This window comes from Triturus cristatus, chromosome 10, assembly GCF_964204655.1.
Source record: "Triturus cristatus chromosome 10, aTriCri1.1, whole genome shotgun sequence".
In the NCBI taxonomy this organism is placed as follows: Eukaryota; Metazoa; Chordata; class Amphibia; order Caudata; family Salamandridae; genus Triturus; species Triturus cristatus.
Window position 1 is genome coordinate 436,234,472 of NC_140593.1, and position 24,044 is coordinate 436,258,515.

The 24,044-nt window shown below is 41.7% G+C and overlaps 1 protein-coding gene across 2 annotated transcripts in view; it reads right to left on the minus strand.

Annotated features, from left to right (window-relative positions):
- Positions 1-312: 312 nt before the first annotated feature.
- MAP3K8 (mitogen-activated protein kinase kinase kinase 8) overlaps positions 313-24,044 on the minus strand; it is a 60,527-nt gene continuing 36,795 nt past the window's right edge. For both annotated transcript variants that reach the window (XM_085631787.1, XM_085631788.1), the window contains exons 3-8: positions 22,403-22,570; positions 12,408-12,669; positions 12,146-12,252; positions 7,976-8,128; positions 4,782-5,025; positions 313-3,362 (exon numbers count right to left, since the gene is read on the minus strand). In XM_085631787.1, coding sequence (XP_085487913.1) covers positions 3,229-3,362; positions 4,782-5,025; positions 7,976-8,128; positions 12,146-12,252; positions 12,408-12,669; positions 22,403-22,570 — 1,068 coding nt within the window. In that variant the 3' untranslated portion in view covers positions 313-3,228. The remainder of the gene's footprint in view (positions 3,363-4,781; positions 5,026-7,975; positions 8,129-12,145; positions 12,253-12,407; positions 12,670-22,402; positions 22,571-24,044) is intronic.

Genomic DNA, 24,044 nt, shown 5'->3' on the forward strand with positions numbered 1-24,044 from the left:
CCCCTGTGGAAAATCACTTTGTCCTGCCTTCCACATAATACTAGTACTTCACACACCACTTTCTTTCCCAACCATACCATCTTGGCATAAAAAATGCTACTTCACATTCCACCTGCAGATTTCAGGAACTGTTTTTGCTTACTTACTTTCCAACGCATAAAAATCGTTTGAGACATCGATGGTTCTGTAGTCGATAACTTGACTGGGTACAGATCTGGGGAAGACCTGTCTAGAACTTGATTCAAGTCCTAATCAAACATTATAATTTTTCCAACATCCAGCAAAACATATATAGCTACAGTCAGAACTGTATACAATACTACAAGTTTTATTGTTTTGATCATTGTTATATCTTCACATTTTCTACAAAGTGCCATAAAGATCACATTGTCTATAGAAGCACTCTCCAGCACAATAAGGTATATTGTACATAACAATCATTGCATGTCACATATACACAAGACACCCATATATACAATGCCATTTCAACTGAAAAATGCATCACAATTTAGGTGATTAGCTTTAGACATATTCACAGTTCTATTTCCATCTCATAGGATGTACAGGATTCTGTGGTTTACACAGAAAATAAAAATTCAAAACATTATGTTTCAAATGTATGAAGCATTAACAGGCACAATATGGGCTACATTTCCATGGGAACATGTATCGTTTCACCTTCTCACAAATTACATTTGGAGATGAATGGGTGTTAGTAAAACAGTGCATTGACTGTACAAATCTAAAATTATAAGATAATAATTAATTGATATTACTGTATATCCAGTATTAGCAAAGTTACAGCTCGGCAAGTTATGTACACGTTTTGGTATAGATTAGATATTCTAGGCTACTGAAACTAAAACCTGGTTAGGGGTAGTTACAAAGATTGGTCCTCAGTAGTTTGGCAGAGACTTTTTTTACAGTTGTTTTTACTATCTTAGTGAGTTCCATTAAGCTTGTCAAGTTTTAAGAAAAATAGTATAAGAAAACGTCAATTGAACTTAGAATTGAAAATAGAAAAACTAGGCAAAAACTATTTTAGGAGATTTCTCACAGTTGATAAACTTTGCAAACATTGCAAACGGTTTGAAGTGCAAAATTTGAAACTTCGCTCACCCCTTGTTATAGTACCCTTGCAACTCGGATAAATGAAATGTTAAGTCAGGGAGCGTGAAAAGTAAAAGGGCATGGCAATACTAGCGCTGATCTCTTTACTTTGGTGATGGCATCACACTTAAAGAAAATCTGTAATTACATAATAAAAAAGCAGCAAAGTGTAAGTGATCCTCAATCAGTCAAGAAGTGTGTGCTAAAAAACAGCTATTTCTTTCACATCATATCCTGTTCCCTGGATCCAGCCATGGATCGGAAGGGTATGGAGCACACTTCACAAAACACATACATTGCTAAAGGTGTGAACACATGATTATTTTCACTGGATCTACTGCACGCATTTCATGGAATGTGTGACAAGGTACGGATCCTGCTTGGCATGGATACAGTCCATGCAAAACATCAGCGTAACCATGGCAGAGGCCTCCAACTCTCCACAAAGTTGCATTATTAGCATCTGATTTTCCTTCCAGTGCCGTTTGATGCTGCATATCTACCGTCAGCCACTTCATATCCAAGGTACACATCTATATCTGTGGATGAGAATACAGACTAGATCTGAGAAATGAGGGAAGAATGCTGAATTTGTAGTCTAATGGGCCAAAGTCACTCTATTGCAATGTATACATCAATGCCTGGTAAAATACCTTAGATAGTTCTTGAACTGCAATATCTGAGAGGCATTGGTCCTGTTACTGTTCAATGCATGTGACACAGTAGACCATGCTGATGCTTTCATGTACTCCGTGGATGGGGCACACAGTTATTTTTAGGGATGAGCATACAAAATATGGTAATATTTCTCCTGTTTCAAACCAATGTGCAGTGTTCAAAAACATGGATTTGAATTGATTGTGCTCCCTACATTAAATCTTTGACAGTATTATGAGTCAGGCTATAAAGAAGAGACTGAGCAAAACCAGCTTGATCAATCTTGAAAATAAACGTAACACAATTGTAATAATTATATTAACAAAAATTAATTGTGGCAGCCCGGAATTTGATTCTACATTGATGTGCATGAAAAGTGTTGACATAATCGAATTCATCTTTATGGAACCCTGTTCCAGGAAGCTGCAATGCAGGCACGCTGCAATACAATGGCTGGCGTAAGACAAAATGAAGGGGCCCCCTGCACATTGTGATTAAGGGCCCTAGAGTCTTCCATATCTCAGAAATATTCATTGACCTTGAGTTGAATGGGGCTCCCTTTAAAGGGTTGGGCTACCCCCACACTTCAAGGGCCTGATTAAACCTCTGATGCAACATCTGGGAGGTGCCGAAGTACAGAGTGTCCAGCATTCCTTAGTTTCTTCAGTTTCCTAAATCCACCCTGGTGAATGTGTAACAATGACTTTCTCAGCAAATGGTCAATGTACCATTCATCTCTTCCCTCTTGCACAGGTGTGGAGCAAAGTGTGAAATGCATTTAAGGAGTGGAGAGCATAAAAAGTCTCTTTAGCTTTTGAACTTGTCTGATATGAATTAAAGATTTAGCTTTAAATGTTCTTATTTCTTTCATATCTTGTGGACTTTTGATTTGTCCTTCGTTATTATACAAATGTACGCATTTTAAAAGATTGATTTTCACTAGAATACAGATACCGGGTAACAGTATGCTTGTCATGTATGACAAATACAGTATCACTTGAATTAATTTGACTGTAGAAGGTAAAGCTTCCCTACATTTCAAACATTAGCCCTCTATGAGCACCGCTTGAATAGCTGTAAGGAAAACATTCTAAGTCAAGGACATAACATTAGCAGCAATAACAACAAGTTGTAATCTTTAAATAAGTTGCACATAGCTCAAGGTAGAGCCTTAGATACATGACAAAAGTGATTTTCTTAATGGAATTGATCCATTTCCATGCTTGTCAAGAAATATTCGTTCTTCAGCCACCAACTTGTGTGTCCTCCTTCTCGAACAAATGTCCTTTCACATGTGGTTACTTGGATAGTACATTAACCAAGACATCACAGACCTTAATCAAAAGTGCTGGTAGTCCAGAATCCTGAATTAACAGCATTGGCTACTGGGGCTTTGCTAGAAAGGAACCATCATGCTACAGGCATCTGATTTGTCCATAGCCCACAAACTTTGAAGGATCACTACAGGTCCTCGTTTTCTACCTCCGGAGGACCCCTGACAATGTTGAAATAGCCAGCTAGAGCTCCCAGGTCCAAAGACAAGGATCGCTGCCTCTTCAGAACATCGGACTCTTCGCTCATAAATAATGAAGAATCTATAAAAGGGTACAAAATATTTAATGGTTATATTTAGGGATGCATTTCTTCTGGACAATGTACAGCAAATTTTGCACATCAACATTTATAAAGTTTATAATTCCAAATCACATTTTTCTCCATGCTAAAAGCATATTTTAACACTATTCAAATCACAGTGGGCTTGACTTGTGCACCTAAATGTACCTTAGTTATATAAAAAGAAGTTCTATGCACTTCAAAAGTTTCAAAGTGTATGCATTAAGCATGGTAGAAAAGCTTTAGTACGGTGGGTTTCAAAGCACTTTACATTTTAAGTCAGAGGCGAGTAGGGGGAATCTGCAAAATGCAGTGAACATACATACGATTTGTGGGTATATTCTTGCAAAACAAGAAAAACGATTTACCAAGCAAGAGGCTGCCCCCGGAAGTATTCCAGTATCTGGAAAAGGTGGTGGGAATACTTTGGGCCGGAAGTGGACTGAGAAAGTGCTTGATAAGGAATCACAAACATAAGATATCACCATGTAACCTGTATGATGATGCCAGAATTACATACTTTATTTGGCTTTCTACAAAATCAATAGAATTGATTTATAGAAAAAAATAAGACTTGTGGGTATTCACAGTCTTATCCCAGATACACTTCCATCCTGTAAAGGCATGTACAATGACCCATAAAAGACACAAGTTAGTGCCTTTCAAGGTCAGAAACATAAGGACAACTCACATATTGCATGAGAATGTAGGGTAAGGAGTTTCTGCAGATGGAAAACAACATGTGCAAGTGTATGCTGCGCATTGATTCACTGAATGAGAGCTGCTCACTGACTGACCAACATATTTGTAAAGCACCCACTACCTAACTGGGCCTCACTGCGGTCCGGGAAATCTAGGAAAGCAGCAGATTTCTAGGTGTTTGCCCATTACACATTACCAATTTCCAATGATCATGCCATGATATGAAATGTCAGGTCCCTTGGGATTCTCAAATTGGTCCTGGCCTTGGTCACCTAAGACCACTTTAAGCTAGTCAAACTCAAATAGAATCAAATGTGTCATTTAACATGCAATGTTAGTTCTATGTCATATTAGTTACAAACTCTCTTGACCTCAATCCCCCAAACCCTAGACATTACATTTACACTGTTTGATCCTTGCCTGATCCTTGCAGCATGCTGTATGGAAAAGTGTTTGAAAGATTGAAGAAAGTCGTACTACCACTGAGAAATTCTAACTTTGCATTCAGGTGCTCATGGCCCTCCTTGAGTTTCCTACATCTTTTTAACACTTGTAGTCCATTCAGCTCTACTCCATGTTACAAGTGCCATTTGATTTCACACTATAATGCCAACCCAGTGGTAAGTGGCACATTACACAACAAACAAAATTAATGTAATTCTGTAAGCACATTCAAATTAAGAAAATACATATTGTACCAATAATATTTTCAGGCAATTCCAGCTCCTTCCTTAGTAGCCTTTTCCTTTCGAACAGGGCTGTGTCTAGGCTCTGGCACCGCGGCTGATCCTCTGGCGGTGGATGCAAAGCCTCGTGTCTCAGTAACTCGGTAGCAGTGGACCTGTGATTGGGATTCCTCTCCAGAGATGCTTTGATCAGATCCCTCATTGTAGGGCTGCAGTCCTCAGCAATGTCTTCCAGCGGTGGAGCCTGCTTGTGTATCTACAAGGCCCCACAACAAAAATCAATGTAAGTATGGACTAAACATCAGGTATGGCAGCTCCTAAAAAACAGATGCATCGTTCCTCAGCAAATCGTCATTAAGTGGAGTAGTAAGTAATCCAGAGCGTCTGTACATGACGAACCATGTGCATTATTGTTTTTTGCTTATTGTTTGTTTCAGTTCATTGTTTGCTTGCTCTCTTGATCTTTGGTTTTTGAAATTATTCCGGCTAGGGTAATTCAAATTTTTGATTCAATTGTGGTAATAAAATTGAATACTATTTTCATTGAATCTATTTATGGAACTGATTTTTGTCTCCAGAACAACTGTATTTCATTTCTTGCTAAGGGGCCGTTGTCTCTAGAATATACTTATGTGAACAGCATTTGTGGGTGCGTGAAGGACAATTAATACATTCTAATACATAGTCAAAGTGGGTCGTTTGTAGTATGTAAGGTGTTTTGTAATAGCAGGAAGAACGATTAGGGATATTTTTTGAATAGGTATACTTTGGATTTTTTTCACCAGTCTTTTTGTAGCCAAAATCTATCATCCATTAAAATAACATCCTGAATTTGTGCCTTAATCATGTACAAATAGGCTGTTTTTCAAAATTCAGATTCAGATTGGGTCGCAATAAGACCTGCCTCATTAATATTCAAGCAGTAGGTCGCAAATTGCTGCTTAGCCCGACTAGAGCACATGACAGGGATGGTAGCCTGCTGGAGGCAGTATACCAACACGAATGTGAGTACCTTTCAAAAGACTTTGTTTTTTTAATTCAACCAGTTTTCCCTAATGGAAACAGAGCTGCGTTTGAAAAGAAAAGCTTACTTTTATTTTGTTTGTTCTTTAACAGTTGGAAGTGCTACCATGGACCATGCCCTACTTTCCAAACAACTTTTTTTCCCACATTCGCAAAGTAGAAGTGGTTCCAAGGGGACCTCTTCCATTTTAAGAATGGGTTACTACCTCAACTTTGAAAAATATCAGTAGTTTACAATTTCAATTTTGGTCCTAATCAATTCAAAGGTATGGACAGGAATAACTATTTGGAAGGAAGATCAACAAAACGCCACTTCCAAATAGTGCTTTTTTATCCATTTCTAAATTCATTTAAGAATACAAAAAAAACGAACTCCTAAAATGGGTATAGTATAATTCAAAAACAATGTTGGGCCTGCAAACTCAAAATTGGATCATTTGCAAACACAGAAATGCTTTGTACATCTGGCCCAAAGTGCATTAGGCAGGGAAGGTGTTGAATTTCCCCCCTGCCTGCTGGTGTGACGGAAGGGTGCTACAATGATCAAAGTTAGATTATCAAAGCTGGCTCTGAGGATCCTGGTGTCTCTCTCTCTCTCTCACCTCCAGGAAAAAGAACAGACATATTGATTCTGGCTCAGAGAGTAGTCAACATTGACAAAACATTTCGGATTTTCTGATTCCTCTGGATGTAATGCTCTTATTGAATGTTTAAAACCTATCCCACTTCCCATTAAGCCCCCAGTGGGTACATTTAAGGATGCAAATGGTATGTGTCATATTTAAGTAGCATTAAACTACAACTAATCTATTCAGCCCTTCTTTATAACCTTTACAAGCACCTGCTTTACCAGTTTTTCATACTCGGCTCTGACAAAGCCATGCCGTTACCAAGAATTATTGGGGCATTGACCCTTTCCGAACTTCATAGCGACTAGGAATTACAGGCATTGGCAAAGCCAATTGTGCTTGACTTTTAGTTTTGCCAATGCAGACCTATTGCTTTTGCCAGTCGTTTTTGCCGATGCTCTTCAGTGTCTGCAAAAAGAAAAAAAATGGCTATTACTGATGCTGAAAAGCACTGGCAAAAACGGCATAAATATGTATACTCGATCATGCATCATCACGCTTGCACAAGCATGTCTCATGACCCGACAGCGCAGCCATGTGATGACGTACAAATATGCATCCATATGTCATGAAGTGAAAGACTTTGAAAAAATTTATTGACTGCTCCAAGATGACAGAACCCAATATTGGAGCAGTAAGTTAAAAACAAATATAAGCAAAAGCACATGAAAAACAAAGGAGTGAACTAGGAGTTAATTGCGGCTGCTAGGTCCGCCAAACAAGTTTAAGAAAATAAAGAACTCAGCAGCATGAGGTGGGGTACAAATGGCAGAGCAGGTGTTGGGAGAAGTCAACGGTGGAAGCAGCAATGAAAGCCGGTGGTGTCGGGGTGGAGGAATCAGGTGGTTTAAAAAGAAAAGAAAAAAGCCAGAGGGGTATAGCTATGGAGGAAAAGATTGCAACAAGGAAAGGAGGGGGTGGATTCTAACACATGACTATTATTATGCCACACTTTTCTGGGGAGTTTGCAATGAGATTTGTGGTGCATATACCCGCCATAGTGGTCTAAAGTTATTCTGGAATGATATGGCCTGGAGCACCTCAAGACAACTGGAGCTTGAGCAGTGCTTAATTTGAGCAGATGCTTTCCGGTGCTCAGCACCGGCTCCTAATCCTCAGCATCGGTGCTTATAGCACCAGTTAAGGACACACTCATTTGGAAGGCACATCCTTTTCTACAAAATCATAGTATTTTGAGCCACGGCGAACCTCAAACCGGGTTCCCCAGCTCCGAAATCGGCAGCTTAAGCCATTAGGCTAAGTCCTCCCCAGAATAATAAGTGCCAGGGTTCTAGTCAGGAGGCAGTTTGAACCAGCACATTTCTAATGTTAGCTCTGCCTCCGGAGGAGGGCCCCGGCACTTTTTATCTTACAAATTAACCACTGAGATACAAATCAGCAGAGTACAGATTCAACACCCAAATGTTGTCGGTCTATAAATACCTTTGGTGTCTCACCCGGCACAGTAATGCATATAAAGGATTTAATCTGAAATCAATGCACTGGGGTCTAGTGCAGCATGCTCATGAATGGGCTCGCTATAATAATACTTACTATATAAAGGTATGATGGATACGCTGAACGTGGATACCGTTTCACCCAAGGTGGGCTGCCAGTCTGCATGTGGATGATGGTTGCCCCCATGCTGTAGATATCGGTTTTAGTTGAGTGACCTCTGCAATGTATCACCTCTGGACTCATGTAAATCTGTAAAAGTAACACAATGTAAGAGGGCGTAATTCTCTGCCTTCACTAGTAAAAAATATATGATTCTAATGTGCCTGGCATTGCAATTACAAACTAATGGTCAGATGTACGAAGATACTGGTTGCAAAAGTGTGGTCTCAATTTGCAACCAGTCTTTTTGTGACCGGTATCTAATTTTGCAAACCGACCTACGTACTAATGGGTCAGTTTGCAATATTCCGAAACACAGTGGGTCGAAGTCCAAATTATCTAATTAATAATCATTAAGAAGGTCGCAAACTGTGACTCCTCCAATTGGCCAAAATCACAGGAATGGTGGCATTTAAGTGTCTGTAGACCACCATCCCTGTGATTGCTTTTAAAATTAACACGGCTTTTAAAATAATACATTTTTTTTTTAATCAGTTATAGTGAGAGCTTGCCGTCCTCTGGACCACTGCCTACTCCACCTGAAATTTGTACGCCTCAGGGGAATGGGTCCACCCTAACAATTAGTAACTTTCAGATGGTTTGTGACTTGAATTTCAATCTTTAACCACTGGTACTGAATTGATATGTGGACCGGATGCCCAAAACATGTCCCTTCCAAATACCATATCTATATGCAGTCAAAAACCCATTTTAGGAGTCAGTAAAACTTCAACAACTCAGGAAAAGGGTTCAGTATTGTATTATATTGTATGCAGTATTTATAAAGCGCAACAATCACCCAACGGGTACCTCGGCGCTACAGTACATGATTCATTAAATGTATATAATGTATGAACACTTTTTGCGGTTGCAAATGAATCGTAGTGTTTGCGATTGCAAAAATGTTTTATACATCTGGCCCTAAGCTGCTCAAAATCACCTGCAGAAATACATGGGTGCTTCATCAAAAGAGACTCTCAGGGACAAGCTCATCTTATCGCTATCTAATTGCTGGTCCTTTAAAAAAGCCAAAAGCATAACATTTTGAGGATACCACTAAAACATAAGGTGAGATGATCCGGCAAAGAACTCGGGTCGTCCACTGCACGTACCCAGATAGCTAAAATGGTTGGTTCTTTTTAGTGAGCTCATTCCTACTCCTCACAGATGTCCTGAAATATCTACGAGGAGCTCTGTAACACCTAAATAAATTAATTACTTAGCCCTTCTAGACTAGTTTATGCTTTACACGGTGATTGATAATTTTGTGTTCTTTTTCCCTTCCGATTTACCTGAACTATGTACTTTTTTTCCCTCTCTTTAATTCTAATGTACAAGGTTCTTTTATCTGAAGCATTAACTTTTATTGTTAATATATTGTTTTTTGAGTTAAAAACAATGTACTGTGTACACAACAAATATAGGAAAAAAATACAACACAACGATAATCCAAAACCAAGAAACTAGGCGACAGAACAAGGAACAGACCGTTTTTAAATGAGATCTTGGACAGTAAGCTAAGGCATCGTTGTTTGTTTTCAGCACGCTGACCTGGGAATGGAAAAAAATCAGTGATGCAATCACTGGGCAAATATGTTTTTCTTTCTGGTGTGTGGGTTTTCCTGTACAGTTTCGTTTTCCCTTTCATGTTGTGCACACAATTTCAAAGACCTACTGGAGGAAAGCAAACAATACAAGGAACTGTTTCCCTTAGAGGAATTAATACACGACGGCCAAATGCCAATGTTTTGAATTTGCCGAATGCATTCATTCCCCACACTGCAGTGGGAGCTTCTTTGTGCATCGCACAGCACAATCTAAACAGAGGGCGTCCTCCGTTCATGCGAGGAAGGGCAGAAAACCGACTGATGAATAAAATAGATGAAACAAACGGAGATCTGCAGGCCTGCAAAATACTGAAGAGAGCTGTTCCAGTCACTGGATGGAACGGTGGTACTGTTATATTATGTTATGTTTTTATGGTGAATGAATGAATGAAATGACATTTATAAAGCGCATGGCTACCCGGGGGCGTCCCAGCGCTAAGAACCGACACGGGAGGGGGCGGAAAGCTAAGGAAACAGAAAAGTCTTCAGTTGTTTACGGAAGGCCTGATGATTGGGAATAATGCAAAGGTGTAGTGGCAGGGAGTTCCAGAGTTTGGTGGCATTATAGGAGAAGAGCTGCCCGCCGCTTCTACCCTTCTATGGTGGTATGCAGAGTGCACTATCACCCAGGAGGGTAACCTGGCACTGAGCTGGTGTCAGTCTAGCCGAAACTAAGACCACATGAAACTACTCGAAAAGCCCTCTGCAATTCTCTCTTGGATTCTTGGGGTTCTTAAGCCATGTCCTGTTCTCTGAAATCTGTTACAGCAACACCCTGCACACTCTCCGTCTTGCAGGACCATGGACAGCTACCATGGGCCTTCCCACCAGTAGCCTGTGGTCGGTCTTCAGCATGGCATGGTCCCCAAGGTGCACTTGGGATATCTGCGGCCCCATCAGCTTGCTGTCTATCTCGGGCATGCCTCAATGCCTGCATCCCAGAGAGATATGATGGATGCTGGAATTGTAGGAGAAACAGTCAGAGACGAGTCCAGAGAACAGTGCTGAACTGGCTTAAAATATTTTGAGCCTCAGAGCTCAACAAGTGCCTATGTCTAACTGTACTTTTACCCACCAGCATCTGATTCATGGGATCCCGCAGGGATCAAGTTTGTCACCACTGTTATGGCACTTGTACGTCCTTTACGTTTAGCCTATCTCGTTGAAGCAGCTTGTGTACACTTTCATGTACACTGACTACACCCAAGTTAGCCACAGGACAAGAAATTATATACACACTACTATCATTAACAGGTACGAATGTCTTCAATCCTTTAACATCTGGATGTGCAACAAATATCTCAAGCTAGACAGCGAAACGGCTAAAATTCTGCTACCAGTGACAAAAACTACATTTTGGCAATACTATTTCTGGCCACTAGCCCTTGGAGATCTACCAGCTCTTGCAAACGAAGTGAAAAGTCTAGAGTTGAGATAGATTCCAACCTCCGTATGAACGCTCATGTTAATATTGTCAGAGATGCATGCTTTTTCCACCCTTGTTCTTTTAAAACTGATTCTGTACTTATTCACTTAAATGTCAATTTTGGCCTATTTTATTTCATCCAGAGTGGCATTTACAGGCTGCAACTCACACAAACTGCAGCTGTCACACTCCACTGCAGCCCGCTCATTTGGACATCAACCCGACACTAGCTTGCCTACACTGGTTGCCTATCAGCGGTTTAAGGTCAAGGCCCAGTGGTCCACAAAAGATTGCACTCCAAAGCTCTTTTGTAGCTGGTTAGTTGGTTTAGTTGATATCAACCCTTGCTCAAGCTTAGACTTTTGGATCAATTTCTCTTATTGATACCAATTTAAACAAACTTGCACACAAGACAGAGCTTCCTCTGTTATTGCTGCCTCCTTATGAAGCATGCCGGCCATTGTTATCTATAGGGAGACACATTTGTTTAAGTTCAGGGACTTTCAAAAATCTGCGCCTTACTCTGATAACCAATCTCTTCTTCTTCTAGCATCTTGCTTGCCAAATCATCAATTGGTATTTACAGCAAGTTGGTGCTTTGTAGTCATGCTTTAGAAACAACTAAAATACAAGGTTGCCGAGGCGAACAGTGTGTATCAAACTAATGAGGGCTGAATATTTGCTAGCCTTCATAATTCAACCATCTGCAAACAGGGCACTGCTGGATTTTCCCTTAGCATGCAAAATTCTTATAATGTAGTTCCCAGGTATAAGATTGTTAAATGTTTCCTCTTTCTTAATATGTATTTTGGGCAGAGTTTCTGGTCCAAATAGGAAATCCCTAGTAATGCAAATGCACGACAGATCACTCCTCGGAAGATGGCGCACATAAATACCTTAAATCCAACTATTGGGAAGTCATTTCCATAAACCAAAAAATAAGAGAATCTACATGTTTGCTTATTCTTGAGATATTCACATAATTTTTCTCATATGACAGGTATATTTTCTGAAAAATATTCATTAACAACAATAGTTTTATTTTAACAAGTGTTGACTTGTAATGCTCATTACCTCGGTGCCTCGAAGGTCTTTAGGATAGTACACATCCTCAGTGAGCTGAACGCTTAATCCAAAATCCACCAAAGCAGCTTTTGTTGACATAATTACAATGTTGCTGGCTAAAATAAAAACAAAAAAAAGATTCCTTATTTGTACGGGGCAATTTCTTGGGAGTGTTTGCTTCATCACAGAAGCTGAGCGTATCAGTATACCATATAAAACCGCGACGGCCATGACAAAATGCAACGGCCAAAAAAAGTGAACAAAAACTTACGTTTAATGTCATGATGGATGACTCCCTTTGAATGCAGGAATTCAAGTCCCTTCAGAACATGCTTAGTCACCCAGATGATTTCAAATTCTCTCATGGGTCCACATGTTTCCAGCTTCTCCATTACAGAGCCACCTTCTCCTGCTTCCATGAAGAGGTGGATCGTCTCGTCCCACAACACAGCTCCGAATAATTCCGCAATATTCTCATGCTGGAAGTGAGCCTGGATCTCTATGTCTGCTGGTTTGAACTGCTCCACTGGGATCTGTGAACAAGAACAGAAACATTTCCTAAGACTCTCCCTAAAGTTCAGATGACCATACCATCCCCCTGAATGAACAATGAATTTCTTTTAGTTTGTTTTTTTACTGTTTTTAACATTATCTTTTATTGAATAATTTATGGAATGTGTATCTCTTTTTGATGAACTTTTATAATCTGTAAACACAGTTTGAATAAAGTATTATCAAATCAAACAGAAACATTGATATTTTTAAATGCCACTAACACATTTGGTATAGACTACATTAGCTAAGAAAATCACTGCTTCGAAGCACACAAATTACTTAAAATATGGTTCTTCCACAACATTGAAATATGTCCAAATCCACATTGGAATCAGGTAGAATGGGCTTGGAAAATTACAACTGTTTGACATGTTGAAACATTTGAATAAAAAGTATTCATGTGCTGACAAAATTGTGTCCTAAGACTAGATACACAGCACTATTTGTGCAGGTTTCTCTCACTTACACGTGCAAATAGCAGAAATTATAATCGCAAAATATTCACAAAAGTTCAATTTGCACTAGTATATCAATTCATGCTCAATATTATTAATATTAAATAAGAGTAAATTCCACTGAAGGATAAGTAACCTTGGAAAGTTTGTGAACTCCTACAAAGTTGAGAGTTTGTATGTTTGAACTTTTCTCTAGACCATCTAATTCTGGAAATAGTAGTAGATTTACTCCTGTTGTCTTGCCAAAGGAGTAAAACCCTTTCCACAGACACTTCCAAAATTGGTTTGGGTGTGCGGGAAGTGGTTTAATCACAGGGAAAAACATTTTGGGGTCTCACAAAAAATATGTGTCAACATGGCAATGACATTTCACCATGCATAATCACACACCATCTACAATTATAAATGTGGAAATGATTTGCGTTGTCGAAAATACACATTTTCACACAAGTTTTCTCAGAAGTATTCCTGCTATTGCCACAGGTTTCTAGGCATACTTCGGGAACGTTTTGTGATATCCTGAAAGATATAAACGTGCACGCATCCGAGGTGGCTTCACTTGTGTGTGTATATGTTCAACTACAGTTGAATATCAAGCCCACAGAATTTTCTTTCACAGTTCTCTCAGTAGCAACACTATTGGCTGAAGTGGTGGCTCCTACACTAAACAAAATAATAATAAATCCACATTTGTAAAGCGCGAACAATCACCCGTAAGGGGCTCTAGGCGCTGGGGGCCGTCGGAAAGATTAAGCAAGCTATTGCCCAGAGTCACATGGTGCTGGGCTAACCTGCCACCGGCGCCGGGGATCAGCGCGAACAATCACCCGTAAAAGGGTCTCTAGGCGCTGGGGGCCGTCGGAAAGATTAAGCAAGCTATTGCCCAGAGTCACATGGTGCTGGGCTAACCTGCCACCGGCGCCGGGGATCAGCGCGAACAATCACCCGTAAGGGGCTCTAGGCGCTGGGGGCCGTCGGAAAGATTAAGCAAGCTATTGCCCAGAGTCACATGGTGCTGGGCTAACCTGCCACCGGCGCCGGGGATCGAACGGTGATCCCCAGATTCCGGAGTCAGTCGCCCTGACACCTCTTCCCTGTGAATACTGGTCACAGCTCTTGCCTCGGTTACAAATGCTTTTCTTGAAAACAAAGGCTATAGATCAAATGATTGACCTTGTTTACCTGCATGAGTCGAAAAGAGCAAAAGTAGATGTATAACAAGCAATGACATCTGTGCTGCTGCTAGAGAAAACCACCATGAACTATCTAGTTTTCTAGGACACTTTAATAGCATTACAATGTCGCGTGTGTGCCCCTGAAACACCAACCTCAGTCAGCTGGGTAAGTAAACAAAATGATCACAGCTGTGTGGAGGGCCAGTATCTCCTGAGCATGGCATCTGAAGAAAAGAGTTAGGTAGCACGGAAGGGCCTGGTGGCAAGAACAGAGACAGTGACACAGAGGTCACGGATTGGCTGAACTGGCACCACAGACCATACGAATTCAGATGAACTTGCGCTGCGTCTGAGGATGTTCACAGACCCGTATCAGTGAAGTCAATGATGAGCGACATTTCTGAAACCCCTCAGCGGCATTAGTACACATTTATTTATTTTATTTTGAAGTTTAACATAGCACTGGCTAGACCCAAAGGGTGCCAGAGACATTTACAAATGGAACAGTTCTAACTACACAGTGTTACATTTCGTTTCCAAACAGTTACAACCATTACCTTTACCATAATTAAGTTTTTTTTAAACTAAAGTAAAACCTTGTGTGTTGCATTAGACTCAGTTCCACTTTGATGTCAAGGAACAGAGGAAGTTCCGAAGTGAGACATTCTCAGCCTCCCTGTATACAGTAGGCTGGAGGCCATACAGATCTAGGCCGCCTAGGGCATTGTGGGATCGATTTCATCTCAGATTGCTGATGTAAAAGGTGGTGTAGAGATTCCGGTGGAAGCGAGAGGAAAGATGGCGGTCTCCTATGGGATGTTGAGACATGACTTACGGCCCTTTCTGTGTCGCAGTATCAGTCGATACCCGGCTTCATCCTGCACTCACTCCCAATGGTACGGGAGGAGGCTAGAGGATTTGGTGAACGTGGGAGGGGGTGGGGGCATCCAGGCATGATTTGTCCCTTTCTATGTCAATCTTCCTAACGCATACACAGGGAGAAACAGCCTTGCATGTAAAAGCGGAGTCAGAATGCACACAAAAGCAGGTTTGTACTATGCCATGTTGCTCTGCTTCACAAAGGACCTCGCTCAAAGTCCCAGGCCAGGCTGCACTTGGTCATGAAATGCTCATACATTACAAAGTCAATCCGGGTGCTTGGAAGGGAGAGTTGAAGATGTCACTCAAAACACCCAGTGTACCAACGCTGGAAATAGTTTTTTCTGCGAATTATAAACATACTGAAAACACAGTTTCAGAAAATCAATATGCATACCTAAAAGAGATTAAAAAGAGACTTAAAAATAAAGCGAATCTAAGGTAATAGCAGAGGACTTCATTCTCCTTTTGCGAGTGTATTTGAAGTTTTCAAACCGGTGAGCCAAAAGATGAACAATTATCAGCCAGAAAATAAATTTTGGAAACTCCATGCTGATGCAACTGCCTAGAAATACCAAGGCTGAACAAGTAAGCCGTGCGCAACGGTTAGATATTACGGTATTAATGTTTCGGTGATCTGAGACTGATCTAATAAAAAGAATGACTCACTGAGCGAAGCCTTGACCAGGGTCTCAACTTTAAAGCTACTAATCTTCTGACAGCTGAAGGATGCAGCAATGTTCACTGGTTCTTGATGAATCTCGGGCTATTAATACTCCAACACTTGTCAATGGTACAGCCATAACTGTTAACGTGGGATCTTGGCAGGGCAATCAAGGGGTTTTAACTCCGAAACTGCTGAGCCGATTACTTGTGTGCTTGGTGGTGTCAGAAGGCTTCCAGCAGACCCCACTGACTCTGTGAGTTAACCGTCGCCTCTGGCGCCTGCTGTAGTCTGCATGACTAAGGTTCGAAAACATCCAGCAAAACCAACTCATTCTTTCACATTCTGAAGATGTGGACCATTTACTTGGTATAATAATACCACCGGTTATTGGTAGTGCTTACAAGCTGCAGATGTGTGGCATGAAGTGCTATGCAAAAAAGTATTATATGTCAGTCTCTCTACTTTAAAATTGATTAGCAGGCCACAAAGAGTGGGGGGGGCCTTATAATGGCTACATTCCAATGTACCTAGTGTGACCTTCTTGCTGTTTTGTGTTTGCAGTGGATGAGAGAGCTGCATACTTGGCATGCAAAACCACACTGCCAATGACGGAGGAATGCTCTCTCACTTTCCACTTTGGAAAACTGCAGGCCGCTTTCTGATCACCAAGTTAGGGTGATCCAAGATGGCGTCTCACTTATTTAATTGCCTGTTGGATAATTGCATTTTTAAAGCTCTTATTCATTAAAAGCACATAAACCCTCAAACGGAGGACTTTTGGAATACCAGGAAGCAAACTGACCATGAGTTTTTTTTTACAATGCAATTTTACCTTCTCTTTCCAAGTTCCTGGAAGAAAGACTATCATGCGGTTTCAGTTTTCCTGCATGGAATGTCAAATCGGGAGCTCCTGATGAGACAAACTTGTTATAACCTTTAATCCGGTAAGAATAGCATCTGTTTGACTATTAGACACATTTGTATCAAAAGGACAGTTTCAATGAAACACGTAAATTCACTCAGGAACAGTACCCAAAAGGAGAGACAACGATATTGTCCAAAATGGCAATTCACACATTACATTGTTGTTGCTCCTTTGTACTGCATCTAATACTGCTAGGTTCCAGTTTCACTCACTACCTACTATGTCTTTGCAGGTGTTGAGAGATAAATGCTTAGCGATGCAGAACCCATTTTCTTGAGCACAGGTGCCACCATCGCCACGTGTGGCATAGAACTCACTGATGAGGTGATTAAAAACATGGGTGCTTTAAGACTGCTCTGTCGCTGCAACATCCGCATGGCTAGAGCATTTCTTTACTGAGGGGAGTCTCAACATTTTTGATCAGGATGAAACTATGTGTCAACTACTACTACGTCACACTTGAGGCAACATTATCATCTACTTAGATGTCAACAGTTGGTTTGTTCTTGACGAAGAACCTAAAAATCAGAACTATATTCAAATATTTCTTAGCTCGTCAACCAATTTCCAGATGTTATGTAGACACAGTCTGAGACGGGCTCGTAGGTGTTTGTGAGGTGAAGGATATGTTAGTGTCCAAAATACATTACTAAGGATCCCGAATACTGATGATAAAGAAGAAGCGAAAACGCTTCTCATTTTGGATGCATTTGCTGACTACTTCATAGCATTTCCATTCTTACGAAGTCTATCGTTTGGACAAGGGTATGGCTATTTTAATTAGCGATTCTGAAAGGGAAATTGCTGTTATCTTGTAGCATGAGCTATGGGATGGAAGCAGCCTTCTTAGTTAAAATGGTTGTGACAGGGGTTTGGGAGTCCGGAAGACAATGAACAAAGGCAGAAGTGACATTTCCAGTCCTCGTCTCTCAAATGTCCCGACTCCAACAAGAACAGAGAGGGCCATGAAGCAGAATTGCACCAATCAAAGGCAAGGACTTTTCCATAAAGAAAGCACTACAAGTTTAAGACTGCCAGAACTTGCAACTTCATCCTCTACTGCTAAAAAAATGTAACTTTTTAGCATTTGAAAGCAAAGGAAACAAATCGCACATGTCAGTGTTTTCTATATATTCTGTTCAAGCTGTGGTAAGTGGTTTCCATCCTCCACTGAGTTGGAATCCACAGACCAAAATCTAAAAAAAATCCAATGCTGGGTGCCTGTGGTCTCAATTACTGATTAATTCTCGCAGTACTAAAAGAACCTAAGCCCACTGCTTAGAGGAGGGTTAATTTACTTATTTGGATTCTATGTTAATACAGTCCTCGTATACAATGTAATGAATTTCTAAACCTTTCGTAATTTCAAATTTGGCTGTATAGAAGTCTTGGATATACGGCTTACAGGTATTCATATGAATGTTAAACAGATACAACCAAACTGTCAATGAAATATAGAAAGGGCTCCTTTGTCGAAGTTCATTTGTTAGATGCAGCAGGTCAGAAACAGATTTTTTTTTTTTTTTTTTTAAAGACCTGGAATACAGGAATCACAGTCAATACTTCTTTTCAACCTCTTTGTATGGACTCATCTTTTGCAAATCCATAATATGCATCATGAGGCTGTCACTGTGGGCGTCGCCAGGATGGCAACTGGAGCGGTCATGGAGTGGGGGAGCTCCAACACACAGGCCCATCAGACACAATCTCTGGGCTTCTCTACAGCAGGTTGGGGGCGACCACACACGCGGCGGACCCTGCCTGCATTGGGAACTGATCGGGCATGGAGCCAACCAATCAGCTGCAGCCAGGCAGTGGCCTATGGCCTCAACGGCTGGCATAAATATCCACCACTGAGATGATGATCTTGTTTAGGGGAACCCGGGGTAGTGATATGCAGCACGCAAAGCTCTTGCCGTTCTGAAGAGCTCTGCCGCTGTCACCCATGAGCAGAGTGGCTATTGCCAAAATGTTAATTCTACCAAGGATACTGTATCACTTCATGGATCTCCCAATTTTCCTAGAGATCTGGACTCTATACTCTCTGGCTTGATCTGGGGTGTGGCGGTAAGAGAGTGGTGCTCCGCAAATTATATGCACCCCTTAAATGAGGGGAATTTAGGGTGAAAAACTATTAATTTTACTGTGTGGTGGCCCAGCTGTAGTGGCAGACGCTTTGGCTATAGGACCGCTCTTGCCCCAAGCATGGGTTCATACAGAGGGCTGTGGGTGAGCATGAGATAATCGACTAGTTTTTGGAATCACAATGGACGGCCATGCACCCTAGTGGGCTGACTGAGGTAGCCAAGCGCTGCTGGACCAACGTTGCCAGGTCTGGGAGCAGCCCCCCCCGTACTTGCCAAGCCTACTGCTGTTTAGGCTATGCCAGCTATTCGAAGGTTGACTGAACATCACAACATCAGACCTTTGGCTGAGGCAGGCCTCACCATGCTTGGGGACCTGTTCACTCAAAACACTAGTACATTTTCAGGAGTTACAGGAACAAGATAGCATCGCGGAAGGGCAGTTCAAGACCTACAATGTGCTCGCAAACACTACAGGGACATTTTGGGGCGCAGAGTGGAAGGAACCAGAGCCCTACTGGTTGCTAAAGACACTACTCACTTACGGGAACGCTAGAAGAGTAATTACAATGCTATACATAACACTGATGGACACCCAGGTCACAAATTTCCCTGACCTTAGGGCTAAATGGACTACCTTGAGTAGCCATGAACTTACTGGCTGCCAATGGATCACAGCGCTCGAACAGGTGCGCAGGGTATCCAGAAATCCCTGCTTGAATACACCCATTTCAGTTGATGATTACTTACATGAGACATACCTACCACCTCTGATAATCCATTGCACGTATCCTGTGGCCACTCACAACTGCCCTAGATGCTCATTCCTAGATTTATACTTTTGCCACATTGTAAGGACATGCCCAGCCATCAGAAAATTCTGGACAGAGGTGATGTCGACTCTAACAGACCAAGAGGACGTTGCCTGTAGATGCACTACACTGCCTCCTGGGTTTAGCAGTGCACACTGGTAAAACAAACACAGCATCAGATTTGTCGACCTGGCATGCGAACTGGCCACAATTTGCAAATCCCCAGGTGATCCCCAAATACAGAGATGGGCAAGGGACCTGCTCAAGTAGACGACAGCGGAGGTCACATCCTGGCAAATGCAACCCATACACCAAGTGGGAGTATTGCTCAGTGATGCCTGGAATGCATAGCTAGAGGAACTCACACCTAAGACGGACAACAGATCTTCGTGAGGGTGGTCACTCCCACTGTTCTAGGGCGTCTGATGTGCTGCAATCCACAACTCTGACTGAGTCATAAATGCCTGAGACATGCTCTGGGTTGGGGACGGTCCGCTTCCTTTCCACCAACTCCCCTTATCATTCTGCCTCCCCTATGGTTCAGCCCCACTGTGGGTGATAACATCAGTCAACCAAACAACACTACGCTTCCTATACATTCTCAGTTGGGGCACAGAATAATGTTGCTTCCCTTTCTGAGGGTCCTAGCTCATGTCCGCAGACTCATGGTTACATTGATGTTGCCTCAGTTGGGCGTCTTTTATAGTTACCCCGATCACAAACAAGGGGTCTTTCGATATAGGGCACACTGTTAACCCCATTCCTCCTCATTCTGATGGAGCGACACAAGGCATGGGTGGTTGTCAGTACACCTGGGACGAGAATATTAGAGTCTTGCATTTAGTGATATCAGAGATTCTGCTCCCAATGTTATGTACTCAATACCTTGTAATACAGGCCAAGTTGCCCATTACTGTCTATTTTACTATGTTCCTGTTGCTTGGACATTGAAAAATACCAATAAAGATCCACTTGGGAAAAAAATTAGGCTGTCTCTGTCAAAATCCAAGCACAGCCAGCAGGTGTTGAATTGCTGGGTCAGAAGTTCAAACCTGGATAGCGTCCATACACACGGACAACTTGTTTCGTTGAATATATTTATACAGCATGGCTGATACCAAAAAGACCGTAAAATACCAGAAGCTGAATGAAACCTCTGCTTCAACCTCACCCTAATTTGATTTGAATACCACAAAGCCGGCAGTGCTCTTTACGTACCTCAGAAGGCGAGGCTCATAACAAGTGGATAACACACAGCAATAGCAATAGCACCACAATAAAAGGATCATGAAGTAGAGGCTAGTTCAGGCAGGCTTGGGGTATTACTAGTCTAAGCATGAGTGAGTGTAAGGGCACAGTCTTTAATGGGCGTCAAAAGGACAGCAGACTGGGACGTAATCTTATGTCAACAGGTGAGGAGGTTCCAGATTCTTGGTTTAAGATGTCTGGCTTTATGAGTGCCTTAGAACTGTTGCCTTGGGAACATTAAGACAAACTAGCGTAATACTCTGTTTCATGGACTCATATTTTAATGGAAATTTGCCTTTTTATCTATAGGAGCTAGGAGAGTAGAAGACGTCAATGACGCAATATTCACCTACTGGAAAACAATGAATAGAGATGTCGGGGATAAGACGTAGACTCCACTGCTCCAAGTGTAAGGTGGGCTGCATAATATAGCATGGCCTTCAAAGAAGCAGCGCTGAAACTTTTAAACCTCCATCAATCGAAGAGATAATAAACAAGCATTGGTAATGCATCGGTTTTGCCTATGTAATGAATAAAGAGCTGTTTTCATCAATCACCATCCGGGAGAAGGAAAGAGGTCCCTGACAGATAACATGGGAGTGTAGAGCATGTGGTGCAGCGGCGAGAGCTACTGACTCGAGAGCTGGGGATCCCGGTCACGCAACATCCTTGAATTCTATGCAAATCACTTAATCAAAGTTTGGCGGTTAAATTCAGATTAGTGTTTCAAGAGAACATTTTCTTTTTTCCACCCCTTGAATCTGTAAAGTATTTGTCACAGACTACATCCCTGTGTGCACCCCTGAAAAGTGACCTCTCTGGGAATTCCGAAGTGCAAATCCTACTCTGGAAATTCAGCGGCATCTCTTGCACTGTCCCACTGGAGACAATAATGAATTAAAATCAAAACCCGTGAAGGAATTTTAAAATATACTGCACGAAAATGAGATTTATTAAAAGTTAAGTTTACTAAATCTCGAAATTATTGAAACATAGCTAGTGCCTTCCTATTTAGTCAAGTCGGCAGCATCAGAGAAAATATCAAAGATCGTACGTAACTTTTGGTGCTTTTCTACATTTTTGCCATCACTTCACATTTTTAGGTCCAAAAAGTGCTACCAGGCCAGCCTGGAGCTACAGTGCAAGTGCGACGCGCTTTACCGCGATTACTTTCACTTTAGCGGCCGCTTTGATGTTTGATCGTGACGGCGATCACTTCTACTTTCGCGGCCGCACGGCCGCTTTGCATAGCCAATAGGTCTCGATTTTGGGACCTTATAAGTATTTAGTTATGCAACTGTTGCATGGCTAAACACTTATAAGGTCCCAAAGGCGAGACCTATTGGCTATGCCAATGCTTGTTTTAATACCGGCTGAAGGAGATGAAACTAAAAAAGAGAAACAGCAGCCAGTGGCAACGCGCTACAAAGACACATATTTTCGTGCGAAGCTGCAGGCTAACATACCAGTTTGCATGCCATCCGTGTTCTCGTTTCCCGGTCTTGGGCCAAGTGTACTTTTCCGAAGGCGCCTTGAGGAACGAAACCGGAGTCAATGTTCCGGTAGGTCAGCTTCCATGGAAACAGGAGCACGTCAGAGTGTATCCGATAGCGGCCACCTTTAACTGTAATCGTCTAGAAAAAGAAAAAAGAATACAAGAAACGCCTAAAGATAAGTCTTTCAGGGGAAGCAGTCGAAAGGCAACGGTGTTACAGCGAGCACTCAGGTAAAAATCACCAACATAATTAAGACACCTGAGCAAACACTTGGTAACAAGCACGTGAACCGTCACTAACTCCTTCCCTGTTGGGCAGGCTGATCTTAAAATACACGTAAAATTAGTCACTTCCTCCAGTCATGGGGCAAGTGGAACGGGCTGAGTATGCAAATACATTTTCTTTGAAACTACAAATTATACTGTCGCGAAAGAAGCTTGAGCACTGAGAAACAGGGAAAAAAACATAAGTTCCTTCAAGGTCAGCGCTCAGGAGGAAATGGAAGTAAATGCAATGAAAAAAATGTCAAATAAAATAATGCGGTAATGTGAAGAAATTATGACCCAAATAAGAGTGAACGTTAGGCGATTCAGCTACATTTACTATAGAATCGCGCACCAATGATGTCATCACCCTTAAAAAAACTGTAGTCTACTGGGATGCTAGGCAATGGCGCAATGCTGACACAGTGGCGTCTTATATGACACTCCGTGTAAACTTCATGACATTTTTATGTAGACGAAAATACATTTCACCTTTGGAAAGATCACACAATATTGTGTGTGCCCACTGTTTGCGCCAGATTTTCTTTGGTGCTAGGGTTTAATGGAAAGCCAAGGTGACGTCCTTTAGTAGATGAGGATTTCTTTGAGTGAAATATTTGGGATTTTTCTGATGTCCCCATCTGCGATGCTCCCTTTTGTGTTATAGGACGCCGCAAAGCCATTTGGTATGCACTCGTGTAAACGGAAAACTGATCAATTCTGACATTTGCACAGGTTTGAGTTAAATATGGGTCTTTGCAAACATTTGATAAATTTGTGCTGCCCCTTTTTAGAAAAGAAAAAAACTTGACAATATTAGATTTGGTTCTAGCGCGCACAGCGCTTCAGATGGTGTTTCACTATAATGGTTCAATCACGCTTCCACCTGTTAATATCACCAGCGCACAATGGAGATTCAGCGCAGGTCATATTAACAAACTCTTTTGCAGAAATCTTTATTACTCAGGGCCCTACTCTTCCTCATCAAGGTCTGTGTCGCCCTTCTTCATGATTGGCATTGCAGTTAGTTGCTGGGTGATGCTTTGATAGGCAACAGAGCATTTGGAATGGGTTGTGAAACAATTTATGTGGACCTTGGGTCCTGAAAAAGAAACACACTTGGGCATTTTTAGTAGATCAGCTCACTGGCGAACTCAAGGGAGTGGACACGTCCTACTGTAAGGACAATGATGAGCTAAGAGAGAGGAGGTAGTATACACAGCTAGATAATATTTATAATTCTGAAAAGAGTGGGTACCAGACATCTGACACACAACATGTGGTTTATTGTAGGGGTGGGTGGTAAACACCGCTCCGCTGAAGGAGTTTAGCCCGCTCTGCCTGGATGG